This window comes from Neofelis nebulosa, chromosome 4 (genome assembly GCF_028018385.1).
Source record: "Neofelis nebulosa isolate mNeoNeb1 chromosome 4, mNeoNeb1.pri, whole genome shotgun sequence".
Taxonomy (NCBI): Eukaryota; Metazoa; Chordata; class Mammalia; order Carnivora; family Felidae; genus Neofelis; species Neofelis nebulosa.
This window is the reverse complement of record NC_080785.1, coordinates 155771919-155799291: the sequence shown is the minus strand read 5'-3', so window position 1 is coordinate 155799291 and position 27373 is coordinate 155771919. Positions and strand designations below refer to the sequence as shown.

Sequence of the window (27373 nt, the reverse complement as noted above, 5' to 3'; positions counted from 1 at the left end):
GAGGTGGAAGAAGTGGGGAAGGGGGTTTTAGGTAGGGAGAGCCCCCTCCCTCGCGCAGCCGGAGGCCTCCAGCAGGCAGGGGCGCATGCGCAGAGCAGCCCCGCGGCCCCTTTATAAGCGCTGAGGCGGCTCTGGGGCGAGCGGAGCGCAGGGCGCAGGGGCTGGACCCGGCGCGAACGAACAAGACAAGCCGGAGCGTCCTTTGTGCCGGGCGACCGCCCCGGGATGCGTCCGAGCTAGGAGTCAGGTGGGGGGTCCGTCGTGGGGAGGGGGCCGCGTTAGGGGAGAGATCCGCGGAATTAGAGACGAGCACGAGATTGGGGAGGGGGCCTGGGATCAGAGAGAAGCCCCCAGAACAGGGAGGGGGGCTGAGAGGGGGAGGGGAGACCCAGGTTAGGAAGAGAACGCAAACTGGAGGGCGCTTGGGAATGTCAGGGGGACTCGGATTTGGGGGTCAATCCTTGGGTTGTCCGGAGAATGCGGAGACCGTTCCAAGGTGGGGAGGGGGCCGGGCTGGGGGTGGGTCTCAGAATTGGGGAGGGGGCACTGGGAACCAAGGCTAAGGGAGGACACAACGAGTTTAGAGAGAAGAGGGGGAAATCCAGATGCTATATGGGGGGGGGGCTCCATAACTGGGCATCCCGGTATCTGAGCTGAGGCACCCCAGGATTTTAAGTGGGGATTCCCAATTTGCAGATGAATGGAGGAATCCAGGCTGGACTGCAGCGGGGAAGGGGGCCCTCCAGGTTAGCCTGAGTCCGATGGAAGGGGGGTCTTCCCTGAGTGTGAACAGCAGTGGGGAAGGGGCGCCCTACAGTCTCCCTCTTCTTTTGGCCCAGGTCCTGTCACCACATCCTGATTCAGGGAGGAGGTTCTGGGGCGGGGGGGGGGCTCCATCCCAAGGTGGTCCTTGTTCTTCCCTTGGACTTGGAGTTGGAGTGGTGTCTCTTCTCCCAGGAAGCACACTGGGTCTCCCAGGTGAATGCTGGGTGTGAGTCCCTAAAACCCCAGTTAGAATCCCTAGGACCCATGAGAGGCACCCAGTCCAAAGAGGGGGGCCGCTCCCAGCACCTCCATATATGACTGTGTCCTCACAGAGGGACACAGACTCTTGCCTCACCCCTTCAGTTCCATCTGCCCGTATGGATGCTTGTGAAAGTCCTGGCTTGGTTTGGGGGCACAGGCACCGGGAAGTAGGGGGCTGGGATCCCGGGCCCAGCCTGGGCAGGAACGACCGACCCCCATTTCTGTGCACGGGGCTTTGTTCCTCTCAGCAGCATTAATGGGAGACAGCCAGGACAAGGAGAGGGTTGGCGCTGGGCCCCAGCGGGGGACGTGGGGGAAGGGCAAGGAGGGAGGGGTGGGCAGATCATGGGACCTCAGAACCCAGCAGCCTCGCTGGCTTGTGGACATTCCCAAATGGAAGGTGCCTCCCCACCGCCCCCCGCCGGAGGCAGGGGCTTTGTGTGTGTGTGTGTGTGTGTGTGTGTGTGTGTGTCTACCCCATGCTGAGAGAGGTTGTGTGTCCATGGGGAGTCTGGGGTCCTCTGTGAGTCTAATGCGACTGAGGTTGTGTCTTTGTCAGGAAACTTGTGGCAGGGGCCACATCACCAGGTGGCAAAATGATGTGTGCCCACCAATCACCAAGGCCACATTTATCCAGCCTGGTCTGTGCCAGGGGCTGGCATCACCATGTGTGAGTGTCTGTGAGAAACTGTGTCTGACGGTATGGCCTCATCGAGGGGTTTATATGGGGAGGCTCAGACTGTGGGTGTGTGTCTTTGTGCAGAAGACATGCTGCCTGCCTTGTAAGTGCCCATATTGTCTCTCTTTGTTAATGTCACTGTGAATCTGTGTGTGCGCGCGTCTCCCTGGCTCTGAGTCTGGGGTTGTGTGGCTTCATGTACAGCAAGGGGCTCCTCTCCATGTGATTGGCAGTGTGGACCCTAAGCATGGGGGTGTGAGATATGATCTTTGTGCAGAGTTGGGGTGCTAATAGGGGAGATGTTGGGGTTCAGGTCCCCAAAGGCATCCCGAGATGGTTTACTGAGCCTGGCTTCAGTTCTCCTCTGAGGAGTTCCACGATCAAGCCCATACACACAAATATGCCCTGACTCCGAGGCCAGAAACAGACACATGTGCTTACAGCCCCTGCGGAGGGGCACTTGGACCCACACATCCAGAGACCACAGTGGGTCCCCTATGCTCCACGCAGTGCACAGAGCTGCTGCACACCGATGCACACATCCACACATCACAGGGCACAACTTCACATCCTCGCCTGGACACAGCACCCGACACACACACCCAGGCACACAAAAATGCCTGCTGGCCAACACACCCACATTCAGTGCCCACTGAGACAGGAGGTGGGTCAGAGGGAGGGACAGGGACACACACACACACACACACACACACACCCTCCTTCAGCACCGCCCCTCCTCCAATGCCCCACAGGCCCCTGTTGCATATGCATGAGGCTTATGCATTATTCATGAGGGGACAAGCCCCAGACAGCTGTGTAAATGCTCACCTCTGGCTGCTCTAGGGAGGAAGTATTTTAAGAGAAGGGGTGTGGGTGTGTGAGGGTGCAAGCGGAGGGAACAGAGTGCCTCTGGGAGGGTATGTGTGTGCGTGGGAGGGTGCACCCGAAACTGTCACTGTGTTGGATCACCTCTGTACATTTGCATGTGTACATGAGGCTTTGTATACAAAAAGCTGATTCTTAATTTAACATTTCTAGCACCCCACAAGTCTTTGCTCATTCCATCCTCACCGTAACACTATGAGGTACATGTTGGGTGAGCCCCATTTTACAGGTGGGGAAAGTGAAGCACAGAGAATGAAGCAACCTGTCTAGGGTCATACAGTGTATAGAAAGAGGCAGAGATCTTTTTAAATTTTAAATAAATTTGGGGTTTGAACTCATGACCCGGAGATCAAGAGTCACATGCTCCTCCAACTGAGCCAGCCAGGTGCCCCTGAATGTAGTCTGTCCTTTTAACCATACAAAGTGTGTGTGTGTGTGTGTGTGTGTGTGTGTGTGTATGAATTCTGTGAACTCACCCCCTCCTAAGGCCCTCCTGGGCAGGTGCAGCCCAGAGTCCTGCCCCACCCTCTAATACCTTGTCAGGCCTTGTACAGCCATCAGAGGATCCTGCACTTGTTCAGGATTCCAAGGGGGAGAAATGAGGACAGCCTGGAATGGAGGCAGAAGTTGCTAAGGTTTACAGGTTGGTAGTTGGGGGCACCATCCCAAGGTCTGGCCTCTGATCCGCTGTGCAGCCCTAGGCAAACTGCTAGCCCTCTCTGGGTCCCAGGTGAGGCTGTGGTGCCGCTGCCAGAGGAAGACAAGGAGACCAAGTGGGCATGTCATTGCTTTGCCTCCCTAGAGTTCAGCACCACGGATAGGGCCCCGGCTGGCCTCCCAGTAGGGACTCTGGGAGCAGGGAAAGAGCACTGGGAATGGGACCAGCTGTCCTCCACAGCCCCCATGCTGGATGCTATCTACACTCCCCTCCTCAGGGCTATTCTTTTATTGGGGGAGGCTGCAAGAGTTAGATTTTTAGAGGATGCCCTAACTTGCCATCTGTCCCCACCTCCTGAGCCCCAGTGAGGGGAGTGGTACAGAGGGGCTGTGAGGCTTTGGGGAGGGACTATCTCCCCAGAGTTTCTGGTCTCTGGAAGAATGTGAGGACTGGGAGGGCACTGCTGTGTCCTGGTGCCTGGATTGGGCCTTACTTACAGTTGGCACTCAGTAATTGTCCATTTTATGTCTGAAGGCCACAACCCCTATAGAAGGCTGGACCCACAACTGGAGTTTCTCTGTGGACCTAGGAGGCATCTTTGCCAGGTGGTATGAAGTCAGGAGGAGGGTGGGGTGGGCAGGGGTGAGGCCCCTTCCTCCAGCTGGGACTTGGCAGCTTCTCAAAAATCCCAGAAACCAAGAATAGAATCTTGGCGACAACCAAATCCTGGAATTGAAGCTGAGAATCGTGTCAGTCAGCAAACCCAGATTAAAGGCTGGCTTGGAGGCCAGCCTACTGCGAGGACTGGGGACCTCAGGCTGACTGGGACTGGCTACTGCCCTCCTGGAATCCTAGTCTTATGGGTGAGGCCAACATGAAAGATGGGATTTTGATCTTGGCTGTGTTAAGGTCAATAATAGTAATAACAACAGCTCAGGGGCACCCGGCTGGCTCAATCAGAAGAGCATGTGGCCCTTGATCTTAGGGTTGTGAGTTCGAGTCCCACGTTGGGCATAGAGATTAAATAAATACATTTTTTAAAAAGCAGCTCAAATCTATTCTTTCATGCCAGGCAGTTCTAGGCATTTTGTACATATTGACTGTATTTACCCATCTATTCCTTCCAACTACCTGATGTTATCCCTAGCTAACCTACAAAGAAACTGAGGCACAGAGAAGCTAATCTACTTGTTGAAGGTCACACAGCAAGGAACAGGCAGATAGACAATACCAGGTCTGATTCACTTTAACACCCTTACTTCTGACTGTGAAACTTCACTGCTGGGATTCTGAAGTCAGCCGGTCCTGGGTTTGGATCCTGGATTAACCCTTGCTTGCTGACTGTGTGTCCTTGAGTGACACGTTAGCCTCTCTGAGTCTGCTTCTAGGTCTGTAGAATGGGGAGACTTGGTCCTTCCACACTAACTGGGTGGGTTGTACTCACCCCCATTCTCCCTCTGTCTCCATCTTTTTCCAGGTCCAGGATGGGGGCCACGTCTGTCTGGGCCTTGGGCCTCCTGATGTTCCAGATGCTGCTGTTTGTGGCTGGGGAACAGAGTGAGTTAGCTTGTGGGGTGGGAGAGGTTGGGTTCTGGGGGACTGACAAGATGGGGCAGCTTTTTAACTCTAGAGCTTTCTCCTGCTGGTTCCCTGGCTTGGTCTGGAGAATAAAATGAGAATAGATGAAAAAGGTCTTTGAATAGTCAAAAGTGAACAAGACACCTGAGAGGTTATTTTTAGTCATTGCCAGCAGAGGCTGGAGGTTCCTGCCTCTCACTGTTTTGCTGAGCTGAGCTGAAGAGAGAGAGAAAAAATGAAAACAGTGCAGAGATTGATTAGTGATGCCTGTCATGGGCGGGGCACTAGAAATAAGGTATGTATAACTCTCCCTGGCATCTCCCCAGTGATGGTTAAAAGCCCAGGCACTGGAAATGCCCCCTGATTTTCTCTGTGGTTAGGCAAATACAATGATGTCTCTGAGACTCAGTTTCCTCAACCCTCCAAAAAGACAGTGAGACATGGCTACTTCTGCCTATGGTTATGAAAATCAAATGAGCTGATCGCTATGTATAAAAGTGCCCCTGTTATCAAGAAGGTACTCCTCAAACACATTTTCCTTCTAATGGCTGCTTCTTCCTGGACTTTGGGGTTAAGTGACTTTCCCATGACCACACAGTGAGTCAGTGACAGAGTCAAATCCCTGGCAGCCAGGGTCTGGATTTTGAGTGGATGCACCTCTATGAAGGCATGTGACTCCTCTTTTGGTCACAGATTGGGGTGCACATCACAGATCTGTTCACTGCATTGTGATTTTGTAGGCAACCTAACCTCTCTGGCTTCAGTCTCCTTATCTGTAAAGTGAGAGAAATAGCAGTCTCTGCTGGTCTTTGTCTTTGAGTCAGGTCCTCTTTCCACCTTCTCCACCCCAGGCACACAGGATGCCACTGCTGCTGCCTCTGCTACCGCCAACAAGGGGCTCCACATGCAGAAGGTGGGGTCGGGGTTGGTTCGGGCTGCGCTGGCAGAGTTAGTGGCCCTGCCCTGTCTCTTCACCCTGCGACCATGGCCAGATGCAGGCCGAGAAGCCCCTCGGATCAAGTGGACCAAGGTGCGGACTGCATCAGGCCAGCGGCAGGACTTGCCTATTCTGGTGGCCAAGGACAATGTGGTTCGAGTGGCCAAGGGCTGGCAGGGACGTGTTTCACTGCCTGCCTACCCCCGGCACCGGGCCAACGCGACGCTACTACTGGGACCACTGAGAGCCAGCGACTCTGGGCTCTACCGCTGCCAGGTGGTGAGGGGCATAGAGGATGAGCAGGACCTCGTGCCCCTGGAGGTGACAGGTCAGTTGAGGACAGGGGAGAGGACAAGGCTGGGAGGGGAGGTGCTGAGCCTGAAGCTCACCCACAGAATGTCACCTTAGAAATCACTCCCTGAACAATGATTCCCTTTCAATGCTTCTGACAAAGTAAAGTCCAAAGAAAGTCTCCTCCAGTGCTACCCTTTCTTTAATACTTCTCTCTCTTTTAGCTAAGACAAAGCAGCTTCTGGCTCCATCTATTGTGGACCACAGTATTTTATAGGATTTCATAAGCTTTTTTTTTTTAAGTTTATTTATTTTGAGAGAGAGAGAGAGAGAGACAATGCAAGTGAGGGGGGGACAGAGAGAGAGGGAAAAGAGAGAGAATCCCAAACAGGCTCCACACTGTCAGCATAGAGCCCAACGTGGGGCTCCAATCCACAAACTTTGGGATCATGACCTGAGCCGAAATCAAGAGTCAGATGCCTAATGTACTGAGCTTCCAGGCGCCCCTCCTAACCTTATTATAAGTCCCTTTCATGGTTACCTACTTTCACATAACACAAAGGATATTGACTTTCTGTTTAAAATAGGAATACAAGGGCACCTGGGTGGCTCAGTCAGTTATGTATCCAACTTTGGCTCAGGTCATGATCTCATGGTTCGTGAGTTCAAGCCCCACATGGGATCTCTGCTGTCCACGTGGAGCCTACTTCGGATCCTCTGTCCCCCTCTGTCTCTGCCCCTTCCCCTCTCATGCTCACTCTCTCAAAATAAATAAACTTTAAAAAAATAAAATAGGAATACAAATTTCCTTTTACAATAAAATGATGTTTTTTTAAATAAAATAAGAGTGAGGTTTTCTTTTCATAGCCAACTGAAAATATATATTAAGTAAGTAACAGTCCTCAAATACCTGTTTAACCAACTCCTGTATTAAATTCTTTCTGTTGAAATAGCCAGTGTTTCTCTTTTCCTAACTGATCAAGGTGGACAAAACAAAACAAAACAAAAAGTTTTTTAATTATTAAAGCAAAGTCCTACTAGCACAGGGGTGGCACAATAGACGCTCCATAGGTAATTGACAAATGACTCAATTGACAAATGAATGGATTGTTGTGTGTAAAACATCCTGTGGGTTCTTGCTGGGAAGTCGATTTACCTTGACCTATGCTGGCCATGGGCAAATCCCTGAACCACCTGTCCTGGAGCACAGTGTTCTCCCACCCAACAGTGTCTCACTGCATATTTTATGGGGTCAGCCAACTGTCCCTTTTACACGGCCTCGCTGCTCAAAACTGATAAACCTTGAAGAAAACCGATAAGTGATGAAGGAAGTAAAATCTACTTCTGGGATTGTTCAATTCATTCATTCAACTGAACATGTATTGAGCACCTACCTACCACATGCTAGTCTGGTGCTGGGAACATAATCATAACTGAGAGGCAGCCACTGTCTTCCAGGAGCTCGGAGTTTGATAAAACGGAATCGAATGTTTCATTCCTTTGTCTTGCTCAGCCATTTCTTTCATCCTAAATCAGAATCTGAGTCACAGTGAGCCCATTATTTATGCTTCCCATCCTGGCTTACAAGTCACCTCCTCTAGGAAGTCTTCTGTGACTCCATTCCCAGGCTGGGCAAGAACCACTTGATCTCCCATTGCCACCTGTGCTTTCCCTATCAATACATGTACTTAATTCCTTTGTTTTTGCTTTTAAGATTTTATTTTTAAGTAATCTCCACACCCAACGTGGGGCTTGAACTCACAATCCCAAGATCAAGAGTCACATGCTTACCCTGCTGAGACAGTCAGGCACCCCAGCGTGTACTTGATTTTTAAAAGGAAGAATCTCCCTCTTCTCCATGCCTCCTGTAACCTCCAAGGTCTAACCCTAGGCATGAAGAGTGCTATCTTTGGAGTCAGATCATCCTGGTTATGAATTTTGGCTGTGCCTCATACTGGCTGTGTGGAACGGAACATGTGCCTCAGCGTCTCTGAGCCTTAGTTTTCTCCTCTGGAAATGGGGATAATCACAGTGTTGTTGTAAGATTTCACTGAGATCTTGCTTATAAATGCTTTCTACATGGTAAACATTAGACACATGTTAGCCCTTTATGGTCATCGTTACCAATTTCCTTATTTAAAAATGGGGTCATATCAGTCTGGCATGGTACAGGGCAGCATAGGGGAGCAGGTTTATTATTATCAAACTGGGAGAAGGGGCATTCTGCAAGAAGGAGGTCAGTTCTTGAAGATTGCAGCATAAGTCAGCCCCCTATCCTGGATGTTCCCCAACAGGTGTCGTGTTCCACTACCGGGCAGCCCAGGATCGCTATGCACTGACCTTCGCAGAGGCCCAGGAGGCCTGTCGTCTCAGCTCAGCCACCATTGCAGCCCCACGGCACCTGCAGGCTGCCTTTGAAGATGGCTTTGACAACTGTGATGCCGGGTGGCTCTCTGACCGCACTGTTCGGTGAGGGGGTACACAGGGTTGGGACGTGGAGACCTAGCTCCTGGGGAAAGATGGTCTTTGGGGGCCCCAGGCGCACATATTTGAGAGGGACCCCCTCCTTGTCTTGTCAGGTATCCTATCACCCAGTCCCGTCCTGGTTGCTATGGCGACCGTAGCAGTCTTCCAGGGGTGAGGAGCTATGGGAGGCGCGACCCACGGGAACTCTACGATGTGTATTGCTTTGCCCGTGAGCTGGGGGGTAAGTCTGGGGCTGGCAGGACCCCCCACCCTCACTTCCCTGAGTACCTATTACCCTCCCCAACCCTCATTCCTCCCTAAGTCCTTGCCTAGCTCTCCTAAGTCTCATCCCTCTAGAAACCTGCAGCCAATATCTGGGCTCACCCTTCTCTGAGCTTTCCTTCCCTCTCTGAGCCCCTCCTTCTCTGTGCCCCTTCCCTCTCTCTGAGGCCCTGTCTCTTCTCTAAGACTCTCCCCCTCCCTGGCCCCTCTCCCTATTCCTACCCTTCTCTTACTCTCTGAGACCCCTCCCCGCGCCAAGATCCTCCCTTTCTCTGGAGCCCAACACACTCAAAGGCCTGTTACCTTATTTGTAAAAAGAAGCTAAGGCCCTCTTCTTCCTAGCACTGCCTGAGAGGTAAAGACCACTATGCGGGCGGGGGTGCGCACAGCGGCGGCGGCTGTCGCCGCCTTGTTTAGCCACCACCCAAACCCGGCCAGGCTGGAGTTCAGAGTGGGACCCCCTTCCCGGGCTTCAGGGGAGAATTCCCCAGGCCCGCTTGACCTTCGCTCGCGCCTTCCCGCAGGCGAGGTCTTCTATGTGGGCCCGGCCCGCCGCCTGACCCTGGCCGGCGCGCGTGCCCAGTGCCGCCGCCAGGGCGCCGCGCTAGCCTCGGTGGGACAGCTGCACTTGGCCTGGCACGAGGGCCTGGACCAGTGCGACCCCGGCTGGCTAGCCGACGGCAGCGTGCGCTACCCGATCCAGACGCCGCGCCGGCGCTGCGGCGGCCCAACCCCCGGCGTGCGCACAGTGTACCGTTTCGCCAACCGCACTGGCTTCCCGGCGCCCGGAGCGCGCTTCGATGCCTACTGCTTCCGAGGTGCGTGTAAGGTCAAGCCCCTGGAAGGTGCGTCCCCTGGCAGCCACGCCCCAAAGCTATACATCCTGGTCAAGGCCACGCCCCTGGGAATTTTCCTTTCTAGTGGAGGCGGAGCCCAGACCGAGGAGAGACATCCTTGGAAATAGGCTCTGAGATAAGCCACGCCCTCGGTGAAGCCCACGCCCCTTTCCCTAGGAGCCCCGCCCTGGGGGTAGGGTCGGGGCCCGAAAAGGCCAAACTCTGGCGGGGAAGTTCCGTTGAGAGTGAGCTGTATCTCTTAAGGTCCCTGAAAGACATGCTTCTGAGTGGAGCATATTTTAGCTGGAGCCTTGTGCATAAGCATCCCCTGAGGAGGGAGTGCTGTTCCATTAGCCACGGCCCCAAGGCAAGGCCACACCTCCAGGGACTAGGAATGACCCTAGTCCTTGGAGTGGGACCAAAGTTTCAGAAGCTGGGAACCTGACTCCAAGGACCTAAGACTAATGTGTAAGAGGGAAAAAAAAATCCCTTTGTAGGAAGGCCACGCTTATTAGGAGCTTCCTCCCCCTGGGGGAGAAGCTATGGTCCAGGTCTGACCTGCCCCCATGAGAACTGGCCACTGCCTGAGCTTTACCCAGGAACCTAGCTGTCTCTTGACCCCTCACCATGACCAGCTGACTGACCTTGACAGTGGGCCCCAGCCTGAACAGTAGGAGTGTTAACTTCACACCTTCCTCTCTCTGGGTTTAGGGGATCCCAGAAACCACGCAGAGATTTTAGAGACAGAGGGGCACAGAGAAACAGAGAGACACAGACGGTTCACGCTGCAGCATGCTAGAGTGGGGGTAGACTTCAGGCAGAACTTCCTGGCCAACCTTCCTAACACAACCTTTTCGGCTTTCTCCCACAGCTCATCATCCTACACCACCACATGGAGACCCAGAGACCCCCTCATCTGGGGATGAGGGGGAGATTCTGTCAGCAGAAGGGCCTCCAGCCCAAGAACTGAAACCCAGCACTGGGGAGGAGATGGTCACCCCTGACTTCCAGGAGCCTCTAGTATCCAGTGGGGAAGAAGTGCCTCTGATCTTGGCAGAGAAGCAGGAGTCTCAGGTGACCTGCAGCCCTGCTCCTGGAGGCTTCGTGCTAGCCTCAAGGCCCCCCCGGGAGGCTGAAGAGGTGTGGCCGAGCACAGTGGCCCCCAGCCCTAGCAGCCCCAGCACGGCAGTGGGCGCTCACACGGAGGCGACTCCGACTGGCCCCGTGCCCAGGAGGAGGGGACGCTTTAAAGGGTTGAATGGGCGCCACTTCCAGCAGCAGGAACCCCACCGAGGCCTGGAGGTGGGGCTTGAGGCCAGCACCCAGGCCCTGACCCCAGAGGCTGCTGGGAATCACGTGGAGCCTCTGCTGGCCACAGGAGCCACAGATGCTTCAGGGGATAGCCGGAGCCAAAGCCCTTGGGCTATGCTGACTAATGAAGTGGATGTGCCTGGAGCTGGTGAGTGGGGTCCAAGGGAGAGGTGGGACCTGCCTGGGGGTCTGAGGAGGACAGGGAAAGAGGTTCCAAACCCCAGCTGGGTCCTCAGGCCTCACCAAGCCTCAGAAACCCCCTCCTCCTTGGAACGGGACTCAACAGAAGGAACTGCTGAGAGATCATTAGAATCACTCTTGTTGATATTGTTGCAGGTTCCCCTGGTGGCAGGAGCCCCCCAGAGCCCTGGCTGTGGCCCCCGACCGTGGCCCCACCCAGCGTCCCAGGCCCCAGCAGCGTTGCTGGCCTGGAACTAGAGGAAGCCAAGGGCCCCAGTGTGAGGCCAGCCGCTCCTGAACTGTCCTGGTCTCCCTCAGAGGTCACTGCCCTAGAACCCAACCCCTCAGAGGGTCCCAGCAGTGCCCCCTGGGAGGTATCCCCCATGGTCACTTCCCCAGACTTTCCTGTCATGGCCATGCTTCGTGCCCCCAAACTGTGGCTTCATCCAAACCCGACGCCCCTCCCCACGCAGGCCAACAGGGTCAAGGGGCATAGTGAGGCCGTGGCTTCTGTACCACCCTCCCCTGCCTCAGACACTGAGGCTGTCCCCCAGGACCCTATCTATCCAGAAATGCATTCCTTGCCCCTCTCCTCAGGCCCAACAGGACAGGGTAGAGAGGCCACACCCCCGACAGTTAGCGGCCACAGAGCAGGAAGTGCAGTAGCTCCTTTGCAGACAGCCACAGACACACAAGCCAGTCCTAACTCTCCCAGGGCAGACTTGGGAGAAATTGGGGGGACCAGCCCTACTGGGCCCAGCAAAGCTGAGCGCCCCAGATCCAGTCCACAAGCTGCTGTGGACAGGAATGTGGCGGAAGATTTCGCCGCCACTGAGACTGCCACTGAGCCCACGGGAGTGAGGGACATCTCGGGGTCTGAGTCTGGGGTCTTCGGCACAGCAGAAAGCCCCACTTTTGGCGCTCAGGCCACCACGGACAAGGCACAGGGCACGTGGCCCTCACTGCACAGTGAAGGGCTGGACTCCCACCCCCCATCTGCACCCTCGGGTGTTCCTAGAGTCCTCTTGATTCCTGGGGTCACCCCAAGTTTGGAGCCTTGGGCCACTGTAAATGGAGAAGCCATGGTGGGGCCCACAGATTCCACGGCCACACTGGCCCCCAGTGATGCTGGTGGGATTTGGGAACCTGGATCCCATGTGGTTGAGGGAGCTGAAAGCCCCACCCTGAGCCCTCGAGTGGCCGTGGATTCAAGCGTAGTGATGTCCCTCATGTCCGTGGACCAAGGGGACGAGGCTGGAGTCCTGGCCATGTCCACAGTGGCCTCCTCAAGCTCCCAACCCCATCCAGAGCCGGAGGACCAGATGGTGACCCAGGGAATACTGGGAGCCTTGGCCCCTTCACAGGACAGCAGCCCCCCAGGGGAGCCTGTTCTTCCTCCTTGGACACCAACGGCAGCCAGCACGGACAAGCCTGTCTCAGTTTCCTCAGGAGAGCCTACAGTGCCGGATGACTCTCCCAGAACCCCACTGCCGGCCTCCCTGGGCCCAGAGGAGTTTGAGCTGGAGGTCCTTTCAGGGAGCCCAGGTGTGGAGGGCTTCTGGGAGGAGGCAGCGAGTGGAGAAGAGCCGACCCTGCCAGGGACCCCAGCAAATGGAAGTACAGAGGAGGGTGAGTTCAAAGCTTGTGACCTCATCCAGCCCACTGTTGTCAGGGCTTGGGGACAGGGGCTGGGGCGCCCAGATCTGGGAGGAAGGATTGTTTTGGGGGGCCTGGGAAGGTTTCTAGCAGGGGATGATGCTGGAGATGGGAGCTCACTAGGCAGAGTTGAATTGCGGAAAGGGTGTTCCTGGAAGGGACACCAGCCTGGGCAAAGGCCAGGAGGTGAAGTTACACCTTAGTTTTGATGCACAGCGAGGGGGGGAATAACGAGGCGCTGGGTGGAGTTTGATTTGGGGGATAAATCGTGTTCATGTCCACTCTGAGCCAGATGGTGCTGTGCAATACTGGGGTCTGGCCTTCAGTGAAGCCTCAGTCTGGGAAGACAGAGCTGGACACAGGCACCCTGACGCGGGGCTGGAGGGAGGAAGCGTGACAAAGAGGGCTTTCTGTTCAAGTGGGAATTTGCAACTGGGATTCAGTGATGGTGGATCGTCAGGGGGGCCTCGAGCCACAGGGAAAGTGGGTGCTGGGAAGGGGCGGGAGGGGTGGACATCACCCCCGTTTTATAGAAAGCAAAATAAGGCTTAGGGAGGTATGACTGCCTCCTAGTCAGTGGCCAGTGGCCAGACTTCAATCAGAGCCCAAGTCTGTGGAAGCCTTAACTGTTCTGTGCCTAGTGGAGTCCAGAGAAAGCCAAATGCCCTGTTTCCCTGGGGCTAGGTCTGCCCACTAGCTCAGCCTGCAAATTTTGGCTTTTTTTTTTTTTTTTTTTTTGGTCAATTGAGCTTTAAAAAAAAAAAAGCAGCAGCAGCTAATTAAAAAACACTTATTCTGAGTTGCAAAACACTCTTATTAACACAATTGGTTTTACACTTGCTCCTTTTTTTGAAGGCAAGGTGTAGTGGCAATGCAAATAGCAGATGCAGGGTTTCTTCGCCCACCCTGTCACCTCCGGGCCGTCTCCAGGACTATAGCCTTTTTTTCTTAGATGCCCAGGAGGCAAGCAGATCCTGGGCAGGGGCGGAAGCGTCACTAAAGACTGCATGCTTGGCTTGTTCTAAGCACTTTACTGCAATCGACTTGGTGAATCCTTATGATGTCCTTGTGGAACAAGTTCTAGTAAGATCCTCACTTTACAGATGGAGAGACTGAGGCACAGGGAAGTCAGATGACTTGTGTGGAATCTTGCAGCCCGAGGAGTGTAAATGATAAGATTTGAATCCAGGCCATCTGACAACAGTCTGTCTCAAACACTAGGTCATACAATGCATATTTCATTGGTATAAAAAACAAACGCCTGAGGTCTTGAGGAGGGGGTGAGCTCACCCAGGGAAGGAGCAGAGAAGAGACTGGTGGGCGGGATGGGCAGAGGGAAGGAAGCTCCAAGCCAGAGGAGCTAGAAAGGGGTGAACAGAGAGGTGGGAGGACAACCATGTCTAGGGGTGCTAAGGAAAGTGCTTTGGGTGGAGCCCCTAAGACTACAGCTGGATTTGTCTTGGACTTTGCTGCTTTCTTGGCTCTAGACTGAAGCCAGCGGCAGCCTGGGTGGAGGGAGGCAGCCAACGCTGGGGGAGACCCAGGCGCCTACCCACCCGCCTGCTTGTAGCAGAAATGCTAATGAAGCCAAAAATAAATGCAGCACCAGTGAGCGACTGAGTCACCGCCAGCCCGTGGGTAGGTGTCAGCAGCTCAGGGCACCTGGCGGGGCTCACGCGTCCCAGCACCCAGCAGCCCCAGGCGTGTGCACACACGTGCAGGGGTGATAGCAGGGACAGATACACCAGCCCCAGGCCCCTCTGGGCCCACCACCCCCGGGGACAGGCTCCAACCGCTACAGAAGGGCCAGCAGCTACCTTCATTTCATTCAGTTAATGAGCAATTATTGAGTGCCCGCTGTGTTTCAGGCCCCGTTTTGAGACCAGGTCCCTTGTCCTGTGGAAGCTGACATTCTAGGGCAACATTCTAGAACTTTCCCAATGATGGGAATGTTCTGGAGCTATGCTAATATGGTAGCAACCAGTCATGTGTGGTTACTGAGCCCTTGAAATGTGGTTAGCGTGACTGAGAAACTGCATTTTTACTTTTATTCCATTTGAATTTAAACTTGAATAGCTATATATGGCTGCCGTGTGGAACATCACTGCTCTGGGGGAAGGTGCTGACAAATAATGATGATCTTAGTAAATAAGCAAATTGCATTGGAAGTTAGAAAGTGATATGGGCAAAAGAGAAAAGTAAACCAAAGGGTGGGGGATGCCCATGGGTGTTTTCTAGTTTTAGAAGGGGGGGTCAGAAAGGCCTCTCTAACCAGATGAAATTTGAGCAAGGCTGAAAGGGGGGAGGGAGGAGCCATGCAGAAATCTAGGGGAAGAGCATTCCAGGCAGAGGGAAGAGCCTGTACAAAGGTCCTGAGGCAGACCTCTGCCTGGCATGTAGCAGAACAGCAATGCCAGTATGGCTGGAGCAGAATGAGCCAGGGGAAGAGAGGAGGAGGTAGGGCAGGGAGATGTTGGGAAAAAATCACACAGGGTCCCATGGGCTGCAGTGAGGACTTTGGCTTTTCCTCTGAGGGTACTGGGGGAGCCATGGAGGGACCTAGGCAGAGGAGGGACATGATTTAACTCAGGTTTACATAGGCTACCTCTGGCGACTACAGGGAGAACAGAGATCAGACGGCAGAGATCAGACCAGGGAGGAGGCAACTGCTTATTACCGTCTTAATATCTCGTGAGGCCTTGGGCCAAGAAACAAATTCAGAAACAAATTCTGGATTATAGGAGTTGGAGAGGGGGACCTTAAACTGGGCTTCCAGAACAGAGCCTGGGAGACCAGTCTTGGTTCTTGTACTGTTCTGCTGGGTGGCTTCGAGCCAGGCCCTGCTCTTCTCTGGGCCTTGGTTCTGGTGTCTACGCAGTGGAGGATTGGACGCTGCCCTGATAAGGGATGGGGGTTGGCTGGGATAGGATGAGAATTCTCGCTCTGTGCCTCCCAGGCTCCAGGGTGGAGACCACCCACCAAGGCATCGGGGCCTCTGAGATGGGGAGGGGAGACTCAACTGCTTCCAGGGAAGCCCAGCTGAGGGGGGAAATGGTGGGGGAGGGGGACAAGGACACATACTCCTCAATGCTCCCTGAGTGCCAAATCCATACAGAGCAATGCTGAGACCTCTGAAGATGCCTCAAGCTGATATAGACAGAGCTGGACGTGGCATTATGGTCAGGACCGGGAGAGGGATGAACCGTTCTGATTTCTATTTTGTGGATGAGGCAACCGAAATTCAGAGAAGTAATTTGTCCAGGGTCCTTAATGAGTGGCAGAGTCAGGGATTGAACTAACCTCTCTGATTCCAGAGCCCGTGGTTATAACTACAATAATCCAGCACCTCTCCAACCACTGCACCAAAAAACATTGAGCCACCAGAATGAAGGAGGTGATAGTTCTCACTCTTGGCTAGTGCTGTTCATACCCTACCTGGGACCTTACATCCACCTCTGTGCTCCAAGTTGTGAGAAGTGCAATGGCCATCAGGCCATGTCCAGAAGAGAGGGACAAGTCAGGGAAGCACTTAAATCCATGTTCTGGGAGACTTCCCAAAAGAAGCTTCAGGAAGCTAGTTCCACTACAGTCTGTTTCCATAAGCAGAGTGGCCCACAGATGCTCTGGGGCAGTTCCTGAAAGGAATAAGCTCCCCATTAGAGGAGAATGCAAGAAGAAACTGACAATTGCAACTGCCTATCGGGAAGTTATAGAGGGGACTCCACAGAGAGGGTTTGGGGGAGTCTTAGGTCTGGATTCCAGGAAGGCAGACGACATGGTGGCCTGCCTCCTCTCTACACTGCCTGTCTATCCTGCAGCCCCCTTGGATCCCTGCGAGAACAACCCTTGCCTGCATGGGGGCACCTGTAAAGCCAACGGCACCATGTACGGCTGTAGCTGTGACCAGGGCTTCGCCGGGGAGAACTGTGAGATTGGTGAGTGCCCCAGACTCAGGATCTGAACCTAGACTTGTTTGGATCAGAACCCTGGGGTCTACCTCAGCAGCCATCCCCATGAGGACTGAGGGATAAAAGGCCGGCTTCAGATGCTCCCTTCTCCTCCCCCTTTCTTTGGATCCAGTAACTCAGTCCCAATTAGGTGAAGCAGCACTAAACAGCTGAGCTCTTGTCCTGGGTACCATGGCTCAGGTGTCCTGCCACCCATCACTACCAGGCAGAGATGAGAGGAAAAGACAAAGGATAAGGCCCAGATTCCTCCCTGATCCAAGGGGGTTCTTCCTAGCCCCAAAGCCCAACACAGGGAATATGACAAATTAGGAAATTTTAACAATAAATATAAATGACATAAATCTTGAGCCCTGCACGTTATTTCATTTCACAACCATACTAATTATAGAATTATAACAATAAATGTAAGCAATGTAATTTCGTGAGCTCTTCCATGGACCCTCCACCGACAACCACTCTTGAGGAGGTGCTATTATTATCACCATTTTGCAAACACGAAAATGAGTCCCAGAGATGGAAAGTGACTTGCCCAAGTCACTCAGGCACAATCTACACAGAAATTGGTTGAATGAGAGCTCAACTGATATCTAGTTCAACTGATTTCTAGCTCTACCTACAAACAGCTCTACCTTTGTGCCTCTGTGCAAGTCCTTGCAAATGGTATGGAACTCAGTTTCCCCAAGTTCCACATTCTGGTAGGGCCCTCCATCTTCAACATTCTAGGAGTCTGTTTGCCAGAGTATAACCTTCTCTTCTGAAGGCCAGTGGAGCATTCCACACACTCTGGCTCTCAGCTGGCCCAGTGGCATCTGCTCTCATTAATGCTAATTCATGCTAATTGTTTGAGGCTCCACCCCCTTGACCTCCAGAGTCATTGGGCCATCTGTGCAGACCACCGTTGCTTCACTCAGGTCCGGAATGGATGGTAGGACCATGACCTCATCTTCTGCCTGGTTCCTTGTGGGGACTGGGAGCCAAGGGGAGGCTGACCTCTAACTCAGTCCCACCCCTCCAGATATTGATGACTGTGTCTCCAGCCCTTGTGAGAACGGAGGCACCTGCATTGATGAGGTCAACACGTTCGTCTGCCTTTGCCTCCCCAGCTACGGGGGTAGCCTCTGCGAGAAAGGTGAGTCTCTACCGAGACCCCAGAAACAGTACCAAGAGGGGGCTGGTTGCTGGGCCACATGTTTCTCACATATGCTTCAGGCCTCCATCTCTGTTTCTGTGGCCGTGAGTTGAACAGATGACAAATTGTTGTTTGGGGATAAAATTCACGTAACATAGAATTAACCTTTTTAGAATGTACAACTCAGTGGCATTCCGTGCATTCACAATATTGTGCAACCACCACCTCTAGCTATTTCCAAGACATTTTCATCACCCCAAAAAGGAATCCATTAGCAGTCCATAAAGATATCCATTAGCAGTCACTCCCCATTCCATCTCCCTCAGCCCCTGGTAACCACTAATCTACTTTCTGTCTCAATGGATTTGCTGGTTCTGGATGTTTCATATAAATGAGGTCATGCACTATGTGTCATTTTGTGTCTGCTTTCTTTCACTCAGCATGATGGCTTCCAGATTCATCTACATTACAGTGTGTATCATTGCTTCATTCTTTTTTATGGCTGAATAATATTCCATTGTAAGGAGATATCACATTTTCTTTATCCGGTCATCACTTGGTGGATATTTGGGTTGTCTCCCCCTTGTGGTTAATATGAATAGTGCCACCATGAACATTCGTGTGTAAGTTTTTGTTTGGACAACGTTTTCCTTTTTTCTCCCCCCATCCTTTTTGGTGTATATTCAGTAGTACAATGGCTGGATCATATGGCAATTCTGTGTTTAACATTTTGAGGAACTACAAGGCTGTTTTCCACAGTGGCTGCACCATTTTACATCCCTGCCAGCGATGTACAAGTGTTCCAATTTCTCCACATCCTTGCCAACGTTTGTTATTTTCCTTTTTTTAAAAAATTTTTGTTTTAAATGTTTATTTATTTTTGAGACAGAGAGAGACAGAGCATGAATGGGGGAGGGGCAGAGAGAGAGGGAGACACAGAATCCAAAGCAGGCTCCAGGCTCTGAGCTGTCAGCACAGAGCCCGACGCGGGGCTCGAACTCCTAGACCGTGAGATCATGACCTGAGCCGAAGTCGGAGGCTCAACCGACTGAGCCACCCAGATGCCCCATTTTTTTTTTTTAATTCTATCCATCCCAGGGGGTGTGAAATAGTGTCCCATCATGGTTCTGATTTGCGTTTCCTAATGACTAACAATATTGAGCATCTTTTCATGTGTTTATTGGCCATCTATATATCTTTTGCGGAGAAATGTCTATTTGAGCCTTTTGCCGGGAGAGAAATTTTAGGGCTTCCTGAGACCATTTCCTGAGTTCCCAGGTCCACACAGAGTGTGCGGCCAGATCAGAGGCGACATCAGAGGTGGGATGAGAGGGATGGGTGTAATGATCTTCAGTTGAATATCTTCCTGCGACAGAGAAAGAAGTGAATATGGGTGGGGGGAGAGGTAAAAAGGGTGGGGGGACAGAGCCTCAGGAGGATGGGGGGAGGAAGAGGGGTGATCTGGCCCCACAGTGACCTTGGTTTTGGCCTTCTCTCTGGTGCGCTGGCTGTGCTCATGACCAGCAGGGCAGGCCTTGACACAAGGCCAGTCTCCCTCACGCTCCCATCCCACCTCCCAGACACAGAGGGCTGTGACCACGGCTGGCACAAGTTCCAGGGCCACTGCTACCGCTACTTTGCCCATCGACGGGCGTGGGAGGACGCCGAGAGGGACTGCCGCCGCCGAGCGGGCCACCTGACCAGCGTCCACTCACCCGAGGAACACAGCTTCATTAACAGTAGGGACTCTGGAGTGGGTGGGGTGGCCCTTGCAGTCCCTTTGCCAGGGCATCCCCTAGGGTCCTGAAGACACTACCTTTCTGAAGCTGTGTTTATTAATGCTAGCCCTGATCACTTTAATTCATATGTCCATTTATTCACTTGTTATTTCATACCTCACTTCATTCATTAACTCACCAAATATTTACTGAGTATCTGCTATGTGCCAGGCACCGTTCTGGGCATTGGGACACAGCAGTGAGTGAGACGCATATTGTCCTGTCTGCAGGGATTGACATTCTTGTAAGGGCTATAGGCAAACAAGTAAATATCTAATTAAATAAATCTATACTATAATTTAGCTGGTCCTAAGTGCACTGATGACAAGTAAAACAGAGCCAGGGGAAAGAGGGCAATGAAGAAGCATCTGTGACGTGGGGGATGAAATGAGGAAGGAGCTCTGCATAAATCTAGAAAAAGAGTGTTGCATCAATTAAATCTGGCATTTATTGATTTATTCATTATCCCTCTGCCATTTGTTCATCCATCCAATGATTCACATTTTCCCCATCCCATCCCCTGTTAATTCTTTCATTTGTTAACTCCCTGGTTCCTTCATTTTTGTTTTGTCCCTCATTGTAATCAAACACATGCTTATCCTTGAGGACACTCAGTGACTGACTCCCTCACTAGGTCTCACCCGCCTGCCTGGTCCAGCCCGGCCTGCTGGCTCTCCTATCCCTTACTCTAATTTCTGCAAAACCTGATGAGTCTCTGTTTATTCCTTCCTGTGGCTATTTGTTTAAGCCACTAATCGTGGCAAGACTGGAGCCTAATTCCAGCCCTTTTCATGCCCCCCCCACTCTCATCTGCTTGGGAAGGGGGGGGGACACCGCCTTCAGCCCACACAGAGTCTGGGGGAGGGGCTGGGTCCTCCCCTCCCATACCTTCCACCCCTCCTCTGGCCCACAGCCTAGGCTGGGGGAGGGGTGGGCACCCAGCCCTCAGGATGCCCCACCTCGCAGGCTTTGGGCGTGAAAACACTTGGATCGGCCTGAATGACAGGATCGTGGAGAGGGATTTCCAGTGGACGGACAACACGGGGCTGGTGAGTGGCAGGAGCCAGGCTTGGGTCTCCCTAGAACAATGGGATGTGTATAAGCCGCGTGGGCTCTGTGCTCTGGCCTGACTTTACCCTCTTGTGCAAATCAACCATGAAAGTTCCTTGTGGCTCTGAGATTGGGAAAAGAGCTTCAGCGAAGTTCCAGGTCACCCTTGACTTCCCAGCCCTGTAAACACCCGGCCCACCCAGTGACTGAAGTTATAAACGTAGGACTAGGGCCTGAGGTGTCCTCTTGCTCACTGCCGGGTCCTCCAGCCATGGACTTTAAGATATTCCCATTTCCCTACAGCCCCCTGCCTGACCAGCCTCCCTTATCACTCACCGGGACCCCTGCAGCAGCCCCCCAAGCCCCACCTTCCAAAACACACGCTTGCTACCTACCCTCTAGCCCCTCCACCTGGCAGCCAGGCAAACTTTTTAAAAAATTGTGGTGAAATTCATATAACATAGAATTAACCATTTTAAAGTTTTCTTTTTAAAAAAAAAATGTTTATTTATTTTGAGAGAGCACACGATTGGGGGAGGAGCAGAGCGAGAGGGAGAGAGAGAGAATCCCAAACAGGCTCCGTGCTGTCAGCAAGGAGCCTGACGCATGGGGATCGATCTCAGGAACCGAACGATGAGATCATGACCTGAGCCGAAATCAAGAGTCAGGCACTTAACCGACTGAGCCACCCAGGTGCCCCCTTTGAAAAATGTTTTATTTAACTAATCTCCACACCCAGCGTGGGGCTCGAACTCATGGCCCGGAGATCAGGAGTCGCATGCTCTTCCGACTAAGCCAGCCAGGTGCCCCCAAATTAATAATTTTAAAGCGTATAATTCAGTGGCATTTAATACTTTCACAACGTTGTGCGGCCATCACCTCCATCTGGTTACAGAATGCGTCCACCCGAAAAGGAAAACCTATACATGGGGACCTTTTCAAAATCATAGATCAGGATTCTCCCTGCTTCAAGTCCTCTCAGGCTCTCTGTTGTTCTCAGGATAAAAATCCACCTCTTCCTGCGGTGAAACACAGTCTGGCGGGCCCACAAAAAGTTAAAGTCAAACACAGAATTGCCACATGACCCAGAAACTTCGCCCCCGGGTAGATACCCAAAAGAAGAAAGATCTTTCACTCAGATATTTGTACACTCGTGTCCACAACAGTACTCGTCACAGTAGCCAAAAGGTGGAAACAGCACAAATGGCCATCAAAAGATAAATGCATGAACAAAATGGGGTCCATCCATACGGTGCGTACTATTCAGGTAAAAAGCTGATATGTGCTACCGTGTGGATGAAATTTGAAAACCTGCTCAGTGGAAAAGGCCAGAAGGCCACAGAGTGTGTGATTTCGTTGACGTGAAGTTTCTAAAATAGGCAAACTCGCAGGGACAGAACATGGATCAGTGGTTGCCAGGGGCTGGGGGCAGGGCAGAATGGGGCGCGATTGCCAATAGGGAGAGAGTTTCTGTTTGAAGGGATGAAAAGGTGCTGGGATTAGACAGTGGTGATAATTGCACAACATTGTGGATCTTATTAATGCCAATGAACCGGACACGTAAAAATGGTTAAAATGGTCAATTTTACGTTATATGTATTTTACCACAGTTTCAAAGCGTCCACCTCCTCGGGCCGCCTGGGTGGCTCAGTTGGTTAAGTATCTGGCTCTTGATCTCAGCTCAGGTCTTGATCTCGGGGTTGTGAGTTCAAGCCCTGCATTGGAGCCTGCTTTAAAATAAAAAATAAGAAAAAATCCACCTCCTCTACCGCAAGAACTGGCCCTTGCCCACCCACTCACCATACCCCAACTCGGTCCAGCAGCTCCAGCCCCACTGGCCTCTGTTCTATTCCTCAAACAGGATAAGCACCGCCCTGCCTCTGGGCCTTTGTGCTAGCTGTTCCCTCTGCCTGGAATTCTGTTCCCTTTCTGCATCATTTCTACCCTTGAGTCTTCAGCTATCCGCTTGAATTCTCCGGGAATCCCTCCTGGACCTTTGCTCAACTATTTATCTCAGAGTGACCTAGGTGGAAAATTAGACTGTCAGGGAGAAAGGAAGCAGGTAGGAGGGCCAAGGAAGAGGGCACTGCAGGCTTGCAGCCAGAGGAGGGGTGACTCCGGGTGCAGTGGAGGCCACCATCCGGCAGAACGGTGCCCGTTGTAGAGATAGAAACACTGAGTCCTTCAAGTTTGAGTAGGCTGGCCAGGGGAGTCCTGCAGTGAGCAGTGACGGAGTCTGAGCCTCTCTGCTCCCTATTCCTGCAGCAATATGAGAACTGGCGGGAGAACCAGCCTGACAATTTCTTCGCGGGTGGGGAGGACTGTGTGGTGATGGTTGCACATGAGAGCGGGCGCTGGAACGACGTTCCCTGTAACTACAACCTCCCCTATGTCTGTAAGAAGGGAACAGGTATGCCGCTACCCTCCCCACCACTTGCCTCTGCCTTTCGTGGGGTCCTTGTTTTCTTTAAATGTGTAAATGTAAGTCAGCCCTGCCCAATTTTCACTACAGTGCTGTGTGAGAGTGCCCATTTTTTCCCGACCTTTGCCAACTCTGTGTGTTCTCAAATCTTTTGTTCTTTGTTCATCTGGGCGGTGAGAAAATAAGATCTACTTGTTAGGGGAGTTTGCGTGCCTTTAAGGATGAGAATAACCGACTGTTCATAGGTTCATAAGCTATTTGGATGTATTTATTTTCCTGTGACCTGCAAGTTCATCTCCTTTGCATAACGTTCTATAGGTTTGTTGGTCTTATTGATTTGTGAGAGCTCTTTACATATTAAGGGAACACTTATACGCGTTCTCGTGTCCACCTTTCTCTTGTACTTTTGCTTATTCTCACTTATGTGTCCGTGACAGTTTTCATGTCCTTTCTTCCTTTCCTTTACTCATATCATTCTTATCTCCCACCTTCATTGCTATCATGGGTAAGGATTAAGGAGGATGGGATGTGTCCAGGAGGTTCCCGCCCCTAAGGATCTCCTGGGTTAGGTAGAGGAGACAGACACCGTCACTTCTGTCCATGTGAGGTCACAACTGAGTGAAGAGCAGGACCTGCTGATGGGTATAATTATTCCCAACAAGAGAAGAAACCAGTTCATCCCCAGACTTGATGGTCACTTCCCTTACCAGTGGTTTCTCTGTCTCCAGTGCTGTGTGGTCCCCCTCCAGCAGTACAGAATGCCTCACCCATTGGTGCTCGCAAGGCCAAGTATAATGTTCATGCCACTGTACGATACCAATGTGAGGAAGGATTTACCCAGCACCATGTGGCCGTCATCCGATGCCGGAGCGATGGCAAGTGGGACCAGCCCCAAATCGTCTGCACCAAACGTAAGTGGCTGTCCCCAGACACCCCAACACAGGTTTCCAGTTATTTGTGGTCTCCAATTAAAATGTCATATTACTGGGGCGCCTGGGTGGCTCAGTCAGTTAAGCATCCGACTTCAGCTCAGGTCATGATCCCACAGTTCATGAGTTCGAGCCCCACGTCAGCCTCTGTGCTGACAGCTCAGAGCCAGGAGCCTGTTTCGGATTCTGTGTCTCCCTCTCTCTCTCTCTCTCTCTCTCTGCCCCTCCCCCACTTGCGCTCTGTCTCTCTCTTTCAAAAATAAATAAACATTAACAAAAATTTTAGAAGCAAAAAACAAACAAACCAGCAAAAAACCCCTGTCATATTGCTACACACTTTGATCTGGCTGAATGTCTGCCTGATAATGCAGCCTTGCAGATAAGTGAGAACTTACCAGCCTGCCTGGTGTTTCCTTTGTTTCTCCTTCCCATGAAAAGGCCCGCTATATCAGGCCACCCGCCTCTCACCACCTTTTGCCACTTCCTTGTCCTCCCTCACTTCCCTGCAGCCAGACGGTCCCATCGGATGCGGCGACATCATCACCACCACCAGCACCATCACCAGCATCACCACCATAAATCGCACAAGGAGCGCAGAAAACACAAGAAACACCCAGCAGAGGACTGGGAGAAGGAAGAAGGGAATTTCTGCTGAAGAACCAGGCAAAAGGAAGCACAACCCCTTTCCCACACCTTCCCCGGAGCCTTCACCTGGGGAGACAGAGCCCAGAGAAAAACAAGAGGGTCTGGAAGTCCCTGAGCCCCAAACCACACACACACACACCCGCCCCGCCTCCACAATCCTTTGTAAAAAGCTCCTCTCTCCTCTTTCTTACATACACAAGGTCCTCTTGGCAGGCATAGCCATGTATCTGAAAAGTCAGTTCTAGTCAGGCTGAACTCTGGGACCATCTCCCAGTGAAGGGAAGCACAATCAGCAAAGATCATTCTTTGCATTGGTTAAGTCTTTTGTTGGCAAGGCTGATTACCAGTTGTTGAAATAAGGCTTTGATGAAGGTGCAAGAGTGTATGTTTGGGTTCACAATAAGGAATTGCTTTTCACACCAGAAGATCAGGCTTAGTAAACTGTCAGATGTGCAGGTTTACTAAATGCAGGCTGAAGCTTTTAGTTAAGGTCATTGGCTTTGGGAATAGAGAACTCCATGGAAACACACTGCTTGAACTTGACAGCTGTCTTCCTTCACCCTGGACTTCAGCGCAAGTTCCTTCTCTGGTCTTGGTGGATAAATGGAGTATGGAACTCCTATGTACTGAATTTTAGGAATGTTTTAGAATAACCTCCTTCTGTGCCCTCAGAGTTAGGGGTCAGAATAGTCAGAGCAATATACGGGAATAGAAGGAAGGTGTATTGCTTACCCTCCCAGGTCTAGTCCAGTGCTGAGATTTGGTGGTTCTGTACGTGTGGTGAATCTCTCTCACACACACAGATGAGAGGATGTTTAGGGCTTGATGAGCCCAGATTTCTTCCCCCTCCATCTCTCAGGGAGACAAAGAACCTCCTTCCTGGATCAAGGAGGTGCCAAGTTTTCTAGCTCAGTGCCCATCCCCGTCCCTCCAGAGACATTGGTAGTGCCCCTGCCCTGGGTCCTGCCCCCACTCCTGCCCCATCCCTGTCTTCATTCATTGCCTGGTGGACTAGAAATGCTTAAAACTTGAAGTAGTAACATCTTCCTGTGGTCATGTTGTAGAGAAATGCACAGTGTTAAAAACTGAAACACACACACACACACACACACACACATAGAGACACACACACACATAGAGACACACACATTTTTCTCTCATTGCTTTTTAAAAATCTTTTAAGTGGGAAAGAACTGACTAAATCTGTTCCCCCAATTGGCAACCTGTAAAATAGTTCTCCGAGCCAGAGGCCAGGATTCAGCTCCTTGATCTCTGGCAGGGAAAACCCCCATGGTATCCTTCATGTTTTGTCCCCTCTGAACTCCTCTCCTCTGGGAAAAGTCTGTGGACCTGTGTTAAAAATTACAGTGGGGAATGGCCCTCTGCAAGAAAGAAAAATAAGAAAGTAGATGGTCCAAGGGTTCAGTAGAGAAAGAAATGTGTTGATTGAGCCTATATTCCTCCTGGGAAGGAATAATCATAGCCGCCAACTATGGAGTCTACACTGTGCTAAGGACTCCCACACTATCTCTTTGAATCTTCTCAACAGCCCAGTGATTTTGGAACTATTATTTCCCCATTTTACACATAACAAGACTGAGGCTCAGAGAAGAGAAAGGCACTGGTTTGAATCCACAGCCAAGACAGGAGAAAGGATTTGGTCCTTCATCTGTCTGATTCCAAACATCGCTTTTACTTTGGGGGAATGGACTGAAGCATAATTATACTCTCTCATATGCACAGGCAGGTTTAGGAAAAGATTGAGAAGTGCAAACTAGATCCTTATCCTTGACCATGGTCTTCAGTCTTCCCCGCTATAGACATTATCTCCTGCTCCACCTTATAGTTATAGAGAAAGCCCAGGGATGTACATTTGCCTTCTTGCTTTGATAATTTTTTTTTTGCTTTTAAAAATATAATAACACATCTTCAATAATTCATGTCATAAAATAATTTTCCTTTGGGGGTGGTGCTTGGGGGTGCAACTTTTTTTTAGGGGGGGGCTTGGTTTATGCTCCCTGCCCTTGGCCCCCTTAGTCCCTTGCTCGGCCTCCACCCAGCTCCCTGGTGGGAGGGGGCTATGGTCTTTTCTAAAGTGGGTGGTTTGTCTTTTAGTCTTTCCCTTTGGGATGTGCGTGTGTTTGCGTGTGCCGCGTGCGTGGCATGCGTGTGAGTGTGTGCGCGCGTGAACAGCTTCGGGTTCTGCTGGTTTTGCTGTGAGCTGCAGTGTTCTGTGGGTCTGTGGTATCTGACACTGTGGATATTAATGTACTTCTTGGACATTTTAATAAAATTTTTTAACAGTTCAACCTGCCTGTCGCCTCCTGAGACCTTTCTTCATTAATTTACTCAGCAACTACTTGCTGAGCAGGTATCATAAGCCAGGTACTGTGCTGGGTGCTGGGGAGATAATGGTGAACAAGACAGACATGCCCCCGGGAGGTGGTCAAGAAAGGCTTCCAAGAGGAGGTGGATGGGATCTAACGGAGGAGTAGTGTTAACTAGATGAGGAGTGGAAAAAAAGGAAGACACTTTCAGGCAGAAGAAAGAGGCAGATATCCTCTTCCAGAAGGGACGTGGGCTATTTGAGAAACAGCAAGGAATCCATAGTGGCTAGAGCAGAGTGATAGAGGTAGATAGTAGGAGGAAACGAGGTCAGAGACACAG

The 27373-nt window shown here is 51.8% G+C and overlaps 1 protein-coding gene across 1 annotated transcript; it reads left to right on the top strand.

The window, feature by feature from the left end:
* Nucleotides 1-116: 116 nt before the first annotated feature.
* On the top strand, nucleotides 117-27015 carry NCAN (neurocan). The gene is made up of 15 exons (XM_058727316.1): nucleotides 117-247; nucleotides 4726-4805; nucleotides 5678-6091; nucleotides 8349-8523; nucleotides 8634-8761; nucleotides 9327-9620; nucleotides 10510-11097; nucleotides 11286-12758; nucleotides 16604-16720; nucleotides 17769-17882; nucleotides 19463-19621; nucleotides 20627-20709; nucleotides 22976-23120; nucleotides 23861-24043; nucleotides 24571-27015. The coding sequence occupies exons 2-15, from the start codon at nucleotides 4733-4735 to the stop codon at nucleotides 24714-24716; spliced, it is 4092 nt and encodes a 1363-aa protein (XP_058583299.1). The 5' UTR covers nucleotides 117-247; nucleotides 4726-4732; the 3' UTR covers nucleotides 24717-27015.
* Nucleotides 27016-27373: the final 358 nt, after the last annotated feature.

Bases quoted from the DNA above. Each gene is read 5' to 3' on its own strand.
- NCAN (XM_058727316.1), top strand. From the start codon at position 4,733: ATGGGGGCCACGTCTGTCTGGGCCTTGGGCCTCCTGATGTTCCAGATG. The intron at 8,524-8,633 runs GTGAGGGGGTAC...TTGTCTTGTCAG, and splicing joins CTCTCTGACCGCACTGTTCG to GTATCCTATCACCCAGTCCC. The intron at 20,710-22,975 runs GTGAGTGGCAGG...CTATTCCTGCAG, and splicing joins GGACGGACAACACGGGGCTG to CAATATGAGAACTGGCGGGA.